The 19224-nt window shown below is 44.9% G+C and overlaps 1 protein-coding gene across 1 annotated transcript in view; it reads right to left on the reverse strand.

The window, feature by feature from the left end:
• The window catches only part of TSG101 (tumor susceptibility 101), a 62829-nt gene continuing 43605 nt past the window's right edge, over positions 1–19224 (reverse strand). Inside the window, exons 8-10 of the mRNA XM_073604118.1 lie at positions 8361–8563; positions 3975–4214; positions 1–1764 (exon numbers count right to left, since the gene is read on the reverse strand). Of these exons, the coding sequence (XP_073460219.1) occupies positions 1675–1764; positions 3975–4214; positions 8361–8563 (533 nt within the window). The 3' untranslated portion in view covers positions 1–1674. The remainder of the gene's footprint in view (positions 1765–3974; positions 4215–8360; positions 8564–19224) is intronic.

Raw genomic sequence — 19224 nt, forward strand, 5'->3', positions numbered from 1 at the left:
TGAGAAAGAATTAGTATTTATTTAATAATACATATTATTCAAATTATTCACATACAGGTGGATGTTATGCCGTGGCAGTTCAGCAAGTCGCTTCTGGTTACACTGTACAGCCGTCTCACATACAAATATAGACATGGGGAGGAAAAACGCTTAAATTACAAGCAGGTACATCTCAAAGTACAGCCTTCCCTGCTAAGCCCGCAAGGAAAAAAAAAAAAAAAAAGAAAAATATATTATTTTTACAAACTGGACCAAAATTTTACCAGGTCCTCTATGCCAGAGATATGCAATAAGCGGACCTCCAGATGTTGCAGAACTACAAGTCCCATGAGGTATAGCAAGACTGACAGCCACAAGCATGACACCCAGAGGCAGAGGCATGGATGGGACTTGTAGTTTTGTAACAGCTGGAGGTCCGCTAATTGCATATCCCTGCTCTATGCAATGATCTATAATGTTACCAAAAAAAAAAAAGCTAGTGATCTACATAGTAGTAGTAGTAGCAGGCACTATTGTAGCACAGCGTGCAAGCCCCTCCCCCCCCTTTGTACAAGCGATCGTCCCAAACAGACAGCAGCAAAACACATTTAGCAAAATAGGGACTATGGAAACTACAGCAGCCAATCAGATCTCAACCTTTATCCTTTAAATTGTACTGTCGAAGTGAAAAATTGATTTTTTTTGTGTCTTTTTATCAATTTTACTGCATATTATTATTATTTTTTTTTTTAAGCAGAAGGATGATCTGCACATGTTTTACCACTAAACTGTTGCAATTTAAATCCTTTGCATTTAATATTCAAACTCCAGTATGCCGCCGTTTTGATCCCTAGTTGTGGTTTTCTCAACACTGTAGTAAACGCAAAGCTGGAATTCGTTCTCATTTTATTTTCAATCACAAAAAACAAAAAAAAATCCAAAAAAGCATTATAAAAACTGAAAAAATGTATAGGCGGGAACAAAATGGATAATAGCATTAAAAGAGAATTAAAGTTAGGTGAATAAAAACTAAAGTAAAAGAATGAGAACTTTCTGCCTAATATGGGTAATCCCTTTAGGCAAAGTTTACATCTTTGCTGCCTTTTCATTCATTTATTTGAATGGGAAGCTGTGCCTGTGTTTTTATGCAGGCAAAAAGGTTCCTGCACCTTTTTCAAATTGCAGTCACAGGGGGGAAATCCATGCGATTTACCACAATTGACACACTAGGACCTGCATGTGAATCGCACAGAACACTGCACTTCACATGCTGATCCTAGTGTGAACCAAGCAATTTAAGTGCTGCATGCTGGAGTTTGCCTCTAACACTAGGGGGAGCTATTTACATTGCCAGAGACAGTAGATTGCTGGCTGCAGCTGTGCTGTATATAGAGAAGGAAAGCAACAGAACCGATGACATAAAAATAGGGCCCATCACACTATAGACATCAATACTGCCTGCTACCATTCACCCCTCTCCAAGGGCTCAATCTAAACCAAAGACAAAAGTGCATCGATCCGAGATCGCCTCCTTATACCAAGAAAACAAAATGTTGAATTTTTTTTTTTTTTTTTTTTTTTTTTACAGTAAGAATAATTTAACCAAAGTCTAATGATTTGAAAAAACTGAGAAAACAATAAAAATATGATATGAAAAAAAAAATCTGAGTGGGGGAGGGACGATGATGCTGAATGTTAATAAAGGTCGCTAAGCCCCGCTGTCTTCCTGGCTTTCTGCATCAACGCTCGGAGCTGGAACTGCTTGCGGGACAACAGTCGGACGTGCTGGAATGACAAACAAAAAAACATTCACTTACAGGTAGAGCTGGGCGATTTTCTCCAAAAAAAAAAAAAAAAAAATCTGCGATTTAAAAAAAAAAAAAAAAAAAAACTCGATTCACGATTTGAATCAAGTTTTTTTTTTTTTTTTGACACCACGCCGGTCCTGAGGAGCTGCGGACAGGAGTTTTTAGGCGACCTCGCCTAAAAAATCCTGCCCGCAGCTTCTCAGGAGCAGCGCGGTGTCAGCGACGGTCCTGGTGGAAGAAAAAAAAAAACTAGAAAAATCAATTTGCTGAAATTTTGAATCAATTTGACCTTTCAACTCGATTCAAGATTCAAATCTTTTTTTTCCCCCAGCCCTACTTACAGGTTCATATGCAAAACCACGTACAGCCACCGGACACTTTATTAGGTACACCTTGTTAGTACCGGGTTGGACCCCCTTTTGCCTTCATTCTTTATGGCATAGATACAACAAGGTGTTGGAAACGTTCCTCAGAGATTTTGCTCCATAGTGACCTGATAGCATCACACAGTTGCTGCAGATTTGTCAGCTGCACATCCAAGATGCCAAAGGTGTTCTATTGGATGAGATGTGGTGAGTGTGGAGGACATTGGAGTACAGGGACCTCATTGTCCAGTGGTGAGATGATTGGAGCTTTGTGACATGGTGACATTATCCTGCTGGAAGGAGCCATCAGAAGATGGGGACACTGTAGTCATAAAGGGATGGACATGGTCAGCAACAATACTCAGGTAGGTCGTGGTGATTAAACCATGCTCAATTGGGGCCCAAAGAAAATATTCCCCCCCACCATCAGCCTGACCCGGTGATACAAGGCAGGATGGATCCATGATTTCATGTTGTTTACACCAAATTCTGACCCCACCATCTGAATGTCGCAGCTGAAATCCAGACTCATCAGACCAGGCAACATTTTTCCAATCTTCTATTGTCCAATTTTAGTGATCCTGTGCCAATTGTAGCCTCAGTTTCCTGTTCTTATCTGACAGGAGTGGCACCTGGTGTGGTCTTCTGCTGCTGTAGCCCATCTGCTTCAAGGTTCAATGTGTTGTACGTTCAGAGATGGTATTCTGCATACCTTGGATGTAACGAGTGGTTATTTGAGTTACTGTTGCCTTTCTATCAACTGGAACCAGTCTGCCCATTCTCCTCTGACATTAATAAGGCATATTCCTCCACACAACTGCCGCTCACTGGATATTTTCTCTTTTCCAGACCGTTCTCTGTATACCCAAGCTATGGTTTGTGTGAAAATCCCAGTAGATCAGCAGTTTTCGATATACTCAGACCAACCCATCTGGCACCAACAACCACGCCACGTTCAAAGTCACTTAAATCTTCTTTCTTCCCCATTCTAAAACTTGCTTTGAACTTCAGCAAGTCGTCTTCAACACATCCAGAGGCCTAAATGCATTGAGTGGCTGCCATGTGATTGGCTGATTAGAAATTTGTGTTAGTAAGCAATTGAACAGGTGTACCTAATAAGGTGGCCGGTGAGTGTATATTGATTCAAATGCCAAAACATGAACACTTAATAGGAAATCTTCTTGCTCCTCCTATTGCCCTATGAAGCACCGTGTACCAGAGGGGCTCAGCCCTGAGAGCTTCTGGTTCAGAGCAGTCAAAAGCCCCCCTTGTGATAGCAATATAGTTAAAATGATTTAAAAAAAAAATGTATTATATATATATATATATATATATATATATATAATTTCTTTTTACATCACTATACCCAAAGCAAGGACTGCTAACAGGATTGAACGCTACATTTGCGGGTGTGCACAGTATAAAGAGCGGAGTTGGTTTTAAGTTTTAAAAAGATTTTTATTGTATTTAATCTTATTTAAAGTACTAAGCATACTAATTATTTAAAGTGATTAAAAAAAAATTTATATATATATATATATATACATACATACATACACACACATTTTTTTTAATCACTTTAAATAAAATTAAATACAATAAAAATCTTTTTAAAAATGGAAACCAACTCCGCTCTTTGTACTGTGCACACCCGCAAATGTAGCGTTCAATCCTGTTAGCAGTCCTTGCTTTGGGTATAGTGATATAAAAAGTGCAGACACTCCGCACCCACTGCAACCACTGAATAAAAAGCTGGCTGGGTGCTACAAGTGGCGTGTACACGGCTTGGGTGAACCTCATGCCATCACACCATGTGACCCACCTTCAGGAACACATCCAAGTCAATGACGCCTCTTCGGAGAGCCTCCCCCAGGTAGAAGATGGTGTCCTCTATGGCGTTCTCCTCCGCATACAGGTTGAGGATCTGCTTGTAGAGGGGGGCGGTTGGCACAATGACCTCGTCAATGTCTCTGTATTCTGATTGGCTCTCCATTTTCTCCACCACGGCGCCCAGTTCCTCATCTTTCTTCCTCAGGGTCTCGATGTTTTTGTCTACTTCCGTCTGGTGGGTATTGCAAGAAAAAAGTAATGAAACGTCAGTTACAGTTAAGATTAATTATACAAGCGTGCGTTTTACGGCGTGCCTAATCGTTCAGCACACCTCGATATTGAAAATACTTCACATCTTATGTGCTGCATTCATGCAGAGGAAAAATGCATTGAACAGCAGAGCTATAGGAAGCAAATGCAACCTCAGAATCATTTTACGTTTTTGGTTGTCTTTTTATTTACCGTATTTATCTGCGTATAACACGCACCTTCATTTTAAGAGAGAAGTTCTCAGGAAAAAAAAAACTTAAATTTTAAATAAAGAATTTTGAAGCAAAAATAGGGGCCAATGCCCATCAATGCAGCCTTATCAGTGCCCATCTGCAGCCTCGCCATTGCCCATTAACCGCTTCCGGACCAGCCACCGCAATTTTACTGCAGCAGGTTGGCTGTCCTGCGCGAGCCGTCGTAGCTGCTCCTTAAGACACCCCCAGCAGTGCGCGCCCGAAGCGTGTCCCCGGCGGGCGCGATGACCACCGGGCACCCGCGATTGCTCGTTACAGAACGAGAACGGGGATGTGTGTGTGTAGACACACAAATCCCGGTTCTTTCAGGGGAGTAGAGACAGATCGTGTGTTCCTCCCCCCTACAGTTAGAACACACACATAGGGAAGACATTTAACCCCTTGATCGCCCCTTAGTGTTGACCCCTTCCCTGCCAGTGACATTTACACAGTAATCAGTGCATTTTTATACCACTGATAGCTGTATAAATGTCACTGGTCCCAAAAATGTGTCAAAAGTGTCAGATTTGTCCGCCGCGATGTTGCAGTCCCGATAAAAATCGTAGATCGCCGCCATTACTAGTAAAAAAAAAAAAAAATAGTACAAAATCTATTCCTTATAACTTTTGCACAAACCAATCAATATAGGCTTATTGCAATTTTTTTTACCAAAAATATGTAGAATACATATCGGCCTAAACTGAGGAAAAAAAATGTTTTTCTAAAAAAAATCTGGGATATTTATTATAGCAAAAAGTAAAAGATATGGTGTTTTTTTTTTCAAATTTGTCGGTCTTCTTTTGTTTATAGCGCAAAAAATAAAAACCACAGAGGTGATCAAATACCACCAAAAGAAAACTCTATTTGGGGAAAAAAAAGGACGTTAATTTTGTTTGGGTACAGTGTCGCACGACCGCGCAATTGTCAGTTAAAGCGACGCAGTGCCGTATCGGAAAAAATGGCCTGGTCATTGAGCAGCCAAATCTTCCGGGGTTGAAGTGGTTAATGCAGCCTGATCAGTGCCCATCTGCAGCCTTGCACTTGCCAAAATAGACAAAGCCGGATCTCCTGTGTACTCGGCGTCATACCCAGTCCCGCCCCTTGGCCCGGATCTGATGATGGACATAACGCCGGTCCAATGCCGGGACGTCAATGCTAGGAGCCGTTCAGGGGGCGGGACTGGGCGTGACTGTGAGCCGAACCAAGTACACAGGAGATCCGGCTCGGTCTATTTCGGCGGCGCTCGTCCCCTCCTTCATCTCGGTGGCAGCCTATATTGGCGTATAACACACACACAGGATTTTCCCCATATTTTAAGGGGGAAAAGGTGCGTGTTATACGCCAATAAATACGGTATTATTTTTTTCTATTTTTTTGGTGGATGCTGGAGAGTTAATCCCCGGCAGTTTCTTCTATAGGTGAAAACTATAGCTGGCCATAGATGGTTTGAATCTTGGCCGATTCAGTGGGAACCGACTGGGATTCGATCGACCTATAGGCAGGCTCATTGTACCCAAGTTGATCCATCAATCGACTTGCGCACAACCAGCATGTCGGATTTCAAGCATGTGATTTTTGCCAACGGCTATAGCTGCTAACAATAATAACAATAATTATTGTGTTCTCCCTGAAGGGACGGCTCTCTGTGCTCTCCCCCCGGACTGCGGTGATGGGGGAATTGGGAATTGGGCGATTTTCTTTCCTGCAAAGTCCTGGTTGCAGGGAAGAAAATCGCATAATCTTATGTTGAAATCTCTGTGCTGAGGTTCCTAGGTCTGCACACCTCCTGTGTCCTTTATAAGGGGTTCCCACCACCTCTGCTGGAAGGCGCGTTATAGATTGTAAAAGGAGCAGCTGGGACTTTTAAAAAAAAGGTGGGGGAACACCAAAATTCCCAGGTGGACAGGAACAGAACTGGGAATTAGGAGAACAGGAGCTGAAGCCATCTTTTACCCATTTTAATCACATTCATGCATCAGGGAGATGCTGTCTGTGTGCAGACAGCCGCCATTTTGTTGAAGTCCACTAGAGCCTGCCAAGCCAATCCGGTCTTGCACCAGTCTATCCACACATGCTGATCCGACTGATACGGGTCTGGGAGCATTCGAGTGGTACTATTTTCATTGTTTTGGGCTACGTAGGGCTCATGCACACAGACCTTTTTGCAGGCACATGGGGATAATAAACCCATACATATGTGTCTGTAAATGCAAGTACTGGTGTTTATATGAATATACCTGTTGAGCACGTCACCATTTTTCTAGGTAAATAGATTTCTAAAGGTGCTATAGACATGAAATGTTCACCACATGTCAGTAACAACCCATTCAATCCATACATACAAAGACACCAAAACAAAGAAGTTCAGAAATGAAGTTCTGTGTAATAAAATGGAAGGACACAGGAAAAAGTATTGAACCCGCTAACTGAAATGTATTTAATACTTGGTACAAAATCCTTTGTTGGTGATGACGGCTTCAAGACGCCTCCTGTATGGAGAAACGAGTCGCATGCGTTGCTCAGGTGTGATTTTGGCCCATTCTTCCACACAGTCTTCAAATCTTGAAGGTTCCGTGGGCCTCTTCTATGATCTCTGATCTTTAGTTCTTTCCATAGATTTTCTATTGGATTCAAGTCAGGTGATTGGCTGGGCCATTCTAGCAGCTTTATTTTCTTTCTTTGAAACCAATTGAGAGTTTCCTTGGCTTTGTGTTTGGGATCATTGAAATGTCCCCCTCGTTTCATCTTCATCATCCTGGTAGATGGCAGCAGATTTTTATCAATCATTCATCCTTCTTGACATGAAGTTTGCCAGTACTGTATGCTGAAAAACAGCCCCGCCCACACCATGATGTTCCCGCCTCCAAACCTCACTGTTGGTATGGGGGGTGTTTTTGGGGTGATGGGCCATTTGACCTCCAAACATGGTGTGTATTATGGCATCCAAAGAGTTCCAATTTTGATCTCATCTGACCAGACTATATTCTCCCAGTATTTCACAGACTTGTTTAAATGTTGTGCAGCAAACTTTAAACAATCTTCAACATTCTTTTTCTTCAGCCAAGGAGTCTTTTGTGGTGAGTGTGCATACAGGCCATGGCGGGTGAGGGCATTACTTATTGTTTTCTTCGAACTACCTGCTAATTCCAGGTCTTTCTGAAGCTCTCCACAAGTGGTCCTTGGACAACTCTTCTGATAATTCTTTTTATTCCTCTGTTAGCAATCTTGGGAGGAGCACCTGGTCGTGGCCGGTTTATGGTGAAATGATATTCTTTCCACTTCCAGATTATGGCCCCAACAGTGCTCACTGGAACATTCAGTAGTTTAGAAATCCTTCTGTAACCAATGCCATTGGTATGTTTTGCAACAATAAGGTTGCGAAGGTCTTGAGAGAGCTCTTTGCTTTTACTAATCATGAGATTTTTCTTGTGTGACACTTTGGTAATGAGACACCTTTTTATAGGCCATCAGCTGAGACTGAACCAGCTGATATTAATTTGCACTGACAAGAGGCAGGATTGCTTTCTAATTACTGATAGATTTCAGCTGGTGTCTTGGCTTTCTATGCCTTTTTGCACCTCCTTTTCTTCATGTGTTCCATACTTTTTCCCTGTGTCCTTCCATTTTATTACACAGAACTTAATTTCTGAATTTATTTGTTTTGGTGTCTTTGTATGTATGGATTGCACGGGTTGTCACCAACATGTGGGGAACATTTCATGTCAATAGCACCTTTAGAAATATATTTACCTAGAAAAACGGTGACGTGTTCAATACTTATTTTACCCGCTGTACTTGCAAATACATCCGTGTGCAGGAGTCCTTATACACCAGTCTCATGTTTATTTCAATAGCACCATGAAAAGCTGCCTCACCACTTCCTGGTCCAGCCGAGTGACCATCTCTTCCAACTTCTGGTGTCCTTTCTTCAGATCTTCTTCTGTGCGTTTCAATGCGTTAAGCTCCGCCTGTGCGCGATCCATCTCCTCCTTCATCCGCCATCTTAACTTGTCACTAACGGCTGAAATGAGGGAGGCTCGAATGGTGTCCTCGCCAATGGTGCCATCCCTGGCTGGACCTGCAGGAAGGTACAAAGAAGGATTATAGGGGAACTAAATGCTCTCAACCAACTATTTTTAATCCTTAGTAAATAGATAAGAACTTTTACTACAATTACTGGCTTTTAAAGTTTATTTTTATTTTTTTTTTTTTCAGTGCCTTCCTGGTTTCTGGCCTAGGCCAAAATGTCGTCATACATCCCAGGATTCATCACGGGAGGAGAGGTTTTCTCAGCTAAGCACACCCTCCTCCTACCTGCATGCCTGAGCTAAGGTCAAAGGATTCCAGGAAGTAAATTCTACATGAATCATCAGCCCTTACTCAAGATGGCCACGACCAGAAATGCTAGGGGGGGTGTTTTTCAAAGTGATTTCTCACCAAAATAAAGCATGCAGAGACATAGATTGATGGGGGAGACGATATTGAATATTAGGAATGAATAAAGTAGCATTTTCAGTTTACGGAGCTCAGATACAGGTTAGTCTTTCTTTAACCACTTGCCGACCGCCGCACGCCGATATACGTCGGCACAATGGCAGCAGTGGGCAAATGGGCGTACCTGTACGTCCCCTTTAAAGAAGCAGGGCTAGCAGGCGTGTGCCCGCCGCGTACGTGACCGGCGGACTCGATGTCCAACAGTCTCCCGGCGATCGTGTCACAGAGCCGCAGAACGGGGAAATGCCTATGTAAACAAGGCATTTCCCCGTTCTGCCTAGTGACATGACAGAGATCTACTGCTCCCTGTCATCGGGAACAGTGATCTCTGTCATGTGAGTTGAAGCCCATCCCCCCCACAGTTAGAATCACTCCCTAGGACACACTTAGCCCCTTCATCGTCCCCCTAGTGTTTAACCCCTTCCCTGCCAGTGTCATTTACACAGTAATCAGTGCATTTTTTTTAGCACTGATCGCTGTATAAATGACAATTGTCCCAAAATAGTGTCAAAAGTGTCCGATGAGTCCACCATAATGTCACAGTCCCAATAAAAATCGCAGATCGCCGCCATAACTGATTAAAAAAAAAATTAATAATAAAAATGCCATAAAACTATCCCCTATTTTGAAGATGCTATAACTTTTTGTGCAAACCAATCAATATACGCTTATTGCAATTTTTGTGACCAAAAATATATAGAATACATATCGGCCTAAACTGAGGAAAAAAATGTGTTTCTTTTATATACTTTTTGGGGATATTTATTATAGCAAAAAGTAAAAAATATTTCTTTTTTTTTCAAAATTGTCGCTCTTTTTTTTGTTTATAGCGCAAATAATAAAAACCACAGAGGTGATCAAATTCCACCAAAAGAAAGCTGTATTTGTGGGGAAAAAAAAGGGCATCAAATTTGTTTGGGTGCAAGGTCGCTCGACCGCGCAATTGTCAGTTAAAGCGACGCAGTGCCAAATCGCAAAAAAGTGCTCTGGTCAGGAAGGGGGTAAAATCTTCCGGGGCTGAAGCGGTTAAACTTGCAATATGCTTAAAGTGAGTTCAGCTAGAGAAGGACGGAGCGCACTGCACATGTGCGTGGTGTGAAAGGCCCGGAGCGGATGCTGGAGGGGGGGGGAGGGGGGTCTTTGCACAATTGTAAAGTCCTGCTTGTCCTGCTAATGGCAAAACAGAAGAGGATGGAGGGGCCAGCGTTTTTTTGCTGCGAGGCCCCCCACAGCTGCTTATGTAATGAGAGCAGGTGCAACATTTAAAAAAAAAAAAGAGTGCTGGTACGTACTATTTAGGGATGGAGAATTGCAAATGGGGGGGTTCTGGAAAATGTTGCTGAAGGTGATCTTACACGTTAAAGCTGAATTTCAGGATTTTTCTCTAAAAATAGGATTTTTTAAAACAGCTTACCTGTAAAATCCTTTTCTTTCGAAGGACATCACGGGACACAGAGCCAGAGTAATTACTGATGGGTTATATAGGTATCACTGGTGATTGGACACTGGCACACCCTATCAGGAAGTTCAACCCCCTATATAATCCCTCCCCCTTGCAGGGATACCTCAGTTTTGTAGCCAAGCAATATAGTGTATTAGAAGAGGGGCGGGACCTCTGTGTCCCGTGATGTCCTTCGAAAGAAAAGGATTTTACAGGTAAGCTGTTTTAAAAAATCCTATTTTCTTTCTCGAACATCACGGGACACAGAGCCACAGTAATTACTGATGGGATGTCCCAGAGCAATGCTACCTGAGGGGGGGGAACCACGACCAAGTAGGGTGCAATCAGACCTGAGGACCCTGTACCGCTGCCTGCAGCACACTACGCCCAAAGGCGATATCCTCATGCCTTCTCACATCCACCTGATAGAATCTGGTGAATGTATGAACTGAAGACCAGGTTGCGGCCTTGCAGATTTGAGCCATAGAGGCCCGGTGATGCACTGCCCAAGAAGCACCAATAGCCCTTGTGGAATGTGCCCTGATCTGAAACGGAGGAATCTTCTGTTTCAAACCGTAAGCTTGAATGATCAACTGTCGAATCCATTTAGAAATGGTAGCTTTTGACGCTGCCTGTCCTCTATTGGGACCCTCTGGCAGCACAAACAAAACATCCGTCTTGCGGATCTGAGTAGTTGCCCCTAGATAGGCCTTAACTGCTCTTACTACATCCAACGAATGTAGAGATCTCTCTTCCGGAGAACAGGGATCTGGAAAAAAGGAAGGTAGGACAATGTCTTGGTTTAAATGAAAATCAGAAACCACCTTCGGTAAAAAACTAGGATGAGGGCGTAGTACCACTCTATCCTTGTGTATAATCAAATAAGGCTCCTTACAGGAAAGAGCTGCTAATTCTGATACTCTTCTAGCAGAAGAGATGGCCACCAGAAAAATTAATTTCCTTGTCAACAAGACCAAAGGAATCTGACTTATTGGTTCAAAAGGCTGTTTCTGTAACACAGCCAGGACCAAATTCAAGTCCCAGGGGTTTAGGGGCGCTTTAACCGGAGGATTAAGACGCATCACCCCCTGCATAAAGTTTCGGACCAAAGAATGCGAAGCAAGTGGCCGCTGAAATAATACTAATAAAGTAGAGACCTGGCCCTTGATGGCCAGCTTCATCTCTAATCCCATCTGTAGAAAATCAAGGATTCTACCTATGACATATTTCCTGGGATGCCAACCTCTGGATTCACACCAGGTTATATAAGCCTTCCAGACTCTATGATAAATCATCCTGGAAGCTGGCTTCCTTGCATTAATCAAGGTAGATATGACAGGACCTGAGAGCCCACGACTCTTCAGAACGTGGGTCTCAAATAGCCAAACCGTCAAATTTAGCGTTTGTAAGGCAGGATGGAACACTGGACCTTGAGATAACAGGTCTGGGCGTACCGGTAGGGTCCACGGGGAACCCACCGTCATCCTTACTATTTCTGCATACCAAGTCCTTCTGGGCCAAGCGGGGGCCACCAGAAGTACCGACTTCCTTTCCTGCCTGATCCTGCAAAGGAGTCGTGGTAGTAGCAGAATAGGCGGGAATGCGTAAATCAGTGAGAACCGATGCCACGGAATCACCAACGCATCCGTCCCGCATGCAAGAGGATCTTTTGTCCTTGCCACAAATCTGTCTATCTTTTTGTTGAATCGGGATGCAAAGAGATCTACATCTGGAACCCCCCATCTTTGGCATATGGCCCAAAAGACGTCGGGATGCAGAGACCATTCCCCTGGAAGTAACTGCTGGCGACTTAGATAGTCCGCCTGCCAATTCTCTATTCCCGGGGTGAAAACTGCCGATATGCATGGCACATGCATCACTGCCCAGACTAAGATCTGGTTCACCTCTTTTTGAGCAGCTCGGCTCTGGGTGCCTCCCTGATGATTGACATAAGCCACTGCTGTGGCATTGTCGGACTGGATCCTGACCGGACAACCCTGTAGCCTGATAGTCCAGGCTTTTAGAGCTAGATGTATCGCCCGGATCTCCAGAATGTTGATGGGTAAGGTCCTCTCTGTCTTGGACCATACCCCTTGGACCGCAGCCTGTTCCAGAACTGCTCCCCAACCTGACAGACTGGCCTCTGTTGTTACCACCGTCCAGGTAACTGGTAGAAAGGATTTCCCCCGCATGCGACAGGTGCATCGGAAAGTCTAATGCCTGAACCTTCTTGTTCCAGGTCGACAGAATACTGTGTTGCAGCATTCTTGAGTGAAACTGAGCATAGGGAACTGCTTCGAATGAAGACACCATCTTCCCTAGTAGCCTCATACAAAGGCGGACTGAGGGACCCTTCTTGGTCCTTACTGTCAGAATCAGCTCTCTCAAAGCAGTGATCTTTGCCTGGGGTAGAAATATTTTCTCCTGGCTTGTATCTATAATCAGACCTAAATACTCCAGTCTTCTTACTGGTTTTAGGAAAGACTTTTCTAAGTTGAGGATCCAACCCAGGTGTTCTAGATACCTGACCGTGGTCCTCAAGTTTCCCTTCAAAGAGGCTACCGACCGGTCTATCAAGAGCAGGTCGTCTAGGTATGCTATGACAGCTATACCCTGAGCCCTTAATCTGGCCAGAGGAGGAGCCAAGATCTTTGTGAACACTCGAGGTGCAGTGGCTATCCCGAAAGGCAGAGCCACAAACTGGAAATGACGCCCTCCTACCTCGAAGCGCAGAAACTTCTGATGAGCAGGAAAAATGGGCACATGCAGATATGCATCTCTGATGTCTATTGATGCCAGAAATTCTCCTCCCTGCAGGGTGGGAACTACTGTTCGAATTGATTCCATGCGGAAGGATTGAATCCTTAGGAATCGGTTCAGATCCCTTAAGTCCAGAATGGGCCTGACATCCCCATTTGGCTTTTGGACCGTAAAAAGGTTGGAATAGAAGCCCAATCCCTGGTCCTTTGTGGGAACTATCATAATGACCTCCTGCGACAAAAGTCGCTCTAACGCTAGAAGGAGCGACTGCTTCTTCTCTGGGAACATTTGATCTGAGGAACCGAGGAGAGGGGAATTCCTGAAACTCCAGCTTGTACCCTAAGGTTACCGTGGAGATTACCCATCCGTCCTGGAAGTCCTCCTGCCAGAGCTCTGAGAACTGTCGCAGTCTTCCCCCCACTCGAGTGAGCGGGGGCGCCCCCTCATGCAGAGGTCTTAGTGTTTTGCCTAGTAGGCTTCTTTCCCCAGGACTTCTTTTGTCCCTGGGGTTGACTCTTGTCTCTGGACCCCGATGGAGGCGGCCGTCGAGACTGCCTGGAGGCTGAAGCCCCCGGCGCTGGGGAAAGAGTCCGTTTGAAAAAGGGACGCTTACTCTTCTTCTTGACAGGTAAGAGAGTGCTTTTCCCACAAGAGATTCTCTTGATATAGTTATCCAAGTCCTCTCCAAACAACCTTGCACCACGAAATGGAAACCCAGCCAGTAGCTTCTTACATGGTGCTTCGGCTGACCAATTTTTCAACCATAGGATTCTACGTATATGCACCAACCCCAGTGAAAGACGGGAGGTTTGCACGATAGAATCTCTAATGGCGTCAACCACAAAGCATAAGGCCGCTGGAAGGTTAGCAAACCCCTGGGCCTGCTGTTCAGGTAATACTTTGATGACCTGCTTAACATGGTCTCTTAAGTATTGACAGACTCCAATCGCTGCTACTGCAGGTTGGGCCACTGATCCTGCTAAGGAGAAAACATCCTTCAATAGGGATTCCATCCTTTTATTTACAGGATCCCTGAGCATCTGAGCATTGTCTACAGGACAAGTCAGGCTATTATTTACGGAGGAAATGGCGGCATCGATAGCCGGTATTCCCCACATTTTAATAAACTTTTCTTCCATCGGATAAAGTGTTGAAAACTTTCTCGGTGGAAAAAAACGTTTGTCTGGGTGATCCCACTCAGAATAAATAAGCTTTTCAAGTAAAGTATGAACAGGAAAAGCATGTGCTGCTTGGAAAGGTTTCAGTGACCCCAAAGCAGAAGAGGATTCTTTAGCAGTTTCAGGTATGGGCAACTTAAATGTGGTTGCGGACCAATCCAGTGAGGATCTGCACTAAGACTTTCTCCTCTTGGGAAGTCGCAGAGGGTCCCTCTCCACCTGAATCCTCCGAAGAGGAATCATCCATCCCATCCCGATCCTCTGAAAGGGATTCATCTCCTTTATCCCAGAGCTCCTCTGTCTGAGGGTCTTGGGGAACAGAGGAAAGCCTAGTGCGTTTTCTTCCACTGAGTGAAGACGTAATCACGGCCATTAATCTTTCCTCTAGACCATTAATGGTTGAGGAAAAAACCTCTTGTGTAATGTATACAGGGGCTGAAGTGCCAGAAGCAGGTGTAGCCCCTGACCCCGATGGCTCTGCCTGGCTAGCCGTCCCTGGCCCATCTTTAGGGGGGGGAGGATGCTGCCGACAGGGGTCCCTCAGAACCTGAACGAGATCCTCTAGTGTCTCTGGTTCCTGGGGTGCTTGAACCTCTTCTACCCATAGTGCAAAGCAACAAGGTGTGAGGTATACAAATGAACACTGCCTGCTGAGCGATGTAGTCTGGCTAAAAGCCTTACTACCCAATGCTCAGTCTGGTGTTACTTCAGTAAATGCTGCCTAGGAGAATGCCTGTGTCCCACCTTAAATGCGACCGTCAGCTCTGTGTCTCTCAGAAGGCTGAGTGAGTGCACCTGTACAGAGTGCCTTTAATAGCCTGCAGCTGGCCTGAGTGGGAGTCTAAGCACTCTGTGCTGACGTCCCGCCCCCTCCTCTACCGCCCCCCCCCCTCGAGTTTTGAAAAAAAAACGAGCGCTTCCCGCACTGCCGACTCTCCTGTCATGCTTCTGGAGAAAAGGCTGGGGATGGGGGGGGGCGAACGAGGGAGGCTGGTAACAAGATCTGCCTGAATGGCTATCTTCAGAGATGGTGGCCATTAGGCCGCAGAGCCCGGGTGGTATAACCACTTTCTAGACCCCTGTGGCCCCTCTCTAGCCTGGGGGGGAACATTCAAACATGAGAAATCCCCCCTTCCACCTTACCTGTTTGCAGCCTGCTTGAGACGCTGGGACATAATCAGCGATTACAACACCTGAGACAGAGTCAGCATGTGCAGGTTTGTGCTCTTGGCAGCCCCCGGTGGTCACAATAGGCATAGCATGCATTTACCTTAAAGGAGAAAAGCCACTAGAACTCAAAAATTCTGTGGAATCTCCTCTTACCTTATCCAGCCGCAGGGTGCTGTTTACACAGACCCAATCTTCACCTCTCACGGTGGGCTCCGTTTGAAAAAACCGTCAGAGACTGGGGCCCCCATCAGTAGGGGGATCCAACAGTTCTGGGACCGTAAAGCACCTCGCCAGAAATTAGGAAGTTTAAAGCCATTTTCTGATCTGCAGGGTCCAGCTCTCTAAAAAGAGAAGCATTACGGGTAAAACCTCGTTTCTTCGGACACGAGGCCCGGGTACCATTCAATTCGGCCATGAAAAGACACTTTGAATGGATCTGGTTTGCCTGGCTTGCCCCAGTATAGGATCTTAGGATATTCCCTTTGGAGCTCAGCACAGGACATCTTTACACGTCCATCACCTAAGACACTGGCGTAAAAAACTGAGGTATCCCCGCAAGGGGGAGGGATTATATAGGGGGTTGAACTTCCTGATAGGGTGTGCCAGTGTCCAATCACCAGTGATACCTATATAACCCATCAGTAATTACTGTGGCTCTGTGTCCCGTGATGTTCGAGAAAGAAAGTGCATTTATCCTTAAAGTGGTTCTAAAGGTAGAAGGTTTTTTACTCTAATATGCATTAAGGTAAAAAAACCTTAGTGTAGCCCCCCTAGCACCCCCTTAGACTTACCTGAGCCAAAGTCGATCCAGAACTGTGCATGAGAGCAGTGGCTCTTTCCTCTCTCCCTCCTCATTGGCTCATCGCCCCCCTTCTGCTGCCAATCACAGCTAGTGAGGAGCCGCCCTCTGTGTGTCAGTAGACACACAGGGCGTGGCTCCGGAATGAGCCCGCATGAGTGCTGCCACAGCGAGTGGCTCACTACAGGGGCACTCAGCAGGGAGGGAAGAGGCAGGAGCGCCGGCGGGGGACCTGAGAAGAGGACCGGGGCTGCTCTGTGCAAAACCATTACACAGAGCGGGTAAGTATAACATGTTTTTTATTTTAAAAACAAGACATTTTCCCTTTTACAACCACTTTCAGCCCAGGTTCACACTGACAGCGGGAAGGAAATCACATGATGTCAGTCCCGACTTCGGGGGCGATTTCAGAGACATCCGTGTGGGTTGCTGCTCAGATGGAAATTGCACCTCAAAGTCACCAAAAGTAGTACAGAAACGACTTTTGGGAATCCGTGCGGTGCCGCAAATGTGGCGCTGCACCGATTCGGACGGCGCCATTGCTGGTGTTTCGTCACATATGGCGACCTATTACATTTGGCTACCCGCTGGAGTGCGCATGCGCGACACCGCCATATGCATTCCAATACTTTTATGACAAAACAGCACCCGTCAGGACGTGCAATGGAAGTGACGTTCCGTCGCTGCCATCTTGCTACACCCCGCACTCCTCCATAGTAAGGATACCCTAAGGGGGAAAGTGGACATCTTGGTACACCCACCGGAGTTTTGCATTTTACACTTATTTTTAACAGTAAACTGAGTTTATATAGTGAAATACAGGACTTAGAACTCCGTCTGACTGGTTAGATGTTGAATTTTAAAAGCATCGGCAAGCCTGCTGATCTCATAGGTTTGCTAATCAGACAGAAGTTCGCTGATTTTAAAATTCAACATCTAACCAAACGGAGTTCTAAGTCCTGTATTTCACTATATAAACTCAGTTTACTGTTAAATATAAGTGTAAAATGCAAAACTCCGGTGGGTGTACGAAGATGTCCGCTTTCCCCCTTCTCAGTGTATCCTTACTATGGACGAGTGCGGGGTGTAGCAAGATGGCGGGCTATGGAACGTCACTTCCGTTACACATTCTGACAGGTCGCCAAATAAAAACTTTTGGAACGCATAGTTACGCATGCGCAGTGCGACGTTTCTCAGCGGAACGTCACTTCCGTAGCCAAATGTGATGGGTCGCTGAATGTGACGAAACACCGGCAATTGCCACCAATTTAGCATGTGATTTGACATGTCAATCGCATGCCAAATCGCTCCAATGTGAACCAGGGCTACATAGAATCTCATAGAGGAGAGAAATGGAAAGCCGGGACTAATGTTACACAATCTTTCTAATCTCTGATAGAAGAGAGGTGTTTTATGACTGGGTGTAAATATTAATAATTACACCAGCCACAGAAGCCGTTACCTCTCATACAAATCACTCTCTCTAAATATTACGAAACTTAATCAATAATTGTGCATGTACAAAGGTCTCCGGAGTCACGTGAAGATAGCTCAGCTACATGCATGTAGCATGCGGAGGGTGGATGGCAGGAGGGTCAGACCGCACTATATAATGTCAGTAAAGAAGGCCATACAGGGCATCCGGAAAGTATTCACAGCGCTTCACTTTTTCCACATTTTGTTATAGTTCACACCATAGAAACGCAGTTGGGATGCGTTCCAGATGCTTTTCTGCATTCGCGTTTTTGGTGCTTTTTTGATGCATCCCAGTGCATTTTTTCCCCCTCTTTTTTCTTAACCTTAAATAAGGACGTGTGTTACAGTGCGTTTTTGGTGCGTTTTACAGCGTTCCAGTGCAGGAAAAATGCAGCATGTTCTACTTTTTTTGTTTGGAACACACTGGGACTGCAAGCACAGGTATGAACTATGCCATTGAAAACCTACTATCCATGCGTTTTTGATGCAGAAAAAAAAAATGAACTGGACTGCATGTGGTATGAACTAGCCCTAAATTCATTATTTTCCTCAAAATTCTACAAACAATACCCCATAATGACAACGTGAAAGAAATTTGTTTGAAATTTGCAAATTTATTAAAAATAAAAAATGAAAAAAAAAATCCCATGTATATAAGTATCACAGCCTTTGCCATGACACTCAAAATTGAGCTCAGGTTCCTCCTGTTTCCACTGATCTTCCTTGAGATGTTTCTACAACTTGATTGGACTCCACCTGTGGTCAATTCAGTTGATTGGACATGATTTGGAAAGGCACACACCTGTCTATATAAGGTCCCACAGTTAACAGTGCATGTCAGAGCACAAACCAAGCCATGAAGTCCAAGGAATTGTCTGTAGACCTCAGAGACAGGATTGTATGGAGGCACAGATCTGGGGAAGGGTACAGAAACATTTCCACAGCATTGAAGGCCCCAATGAGCACAGTGGCCTCCATCATCCATAAATGGAAGAAGTTTGAAACCACCAGGACTCTTCCTAGAGCAGGCCGCCCGGCCAAACTGAGTGTTCAGGGGAGAAAGACCTTAGTCAGGGAGGTGACCAAGAACCTGATGGTCACTCTGACAGAGCTCCAGCGTTTCTCTGTGGAGAGAGAAGAACATTCCAGAAGAACAACCATCTCTGCAGCACTCCACCAACCAGGTCTGTATGGTAGAGTGGCCAGATGGAAGACACCCCTCAGTAAAAGGCACATGACAGCCCAACTGGAGTTTGCACCTGAAGGACTCTCAGACCATGAGAAACAAAATTCTATGGTCTGATGAAACAAAGATTGAACTCTTTGGCCTGAATTGCAAGCGTCATGTCTGGAGGAAACCAGGCACTGCTCATCACCTGGCCAATATCATCCCTACAGTGAAGCATGGTGGTGGCAGCATC

The sequence above is a fragment of the Aquarana catesbeiana genome, linkage group LG11 (assembly GCF_042186555.1).
Source record: "Aquarana catesbeiana isolate 2022-GZ linkage group LG11, ASM4218655v1, whole genome shotgun sequence".
In the NCBI taxonomy this organism is placed as follows: Eukaryota; Metazoa; Chordata; class Amphibia; order Anura; family Ranidae; genus Aquarana; species Aquarana catesbeiana.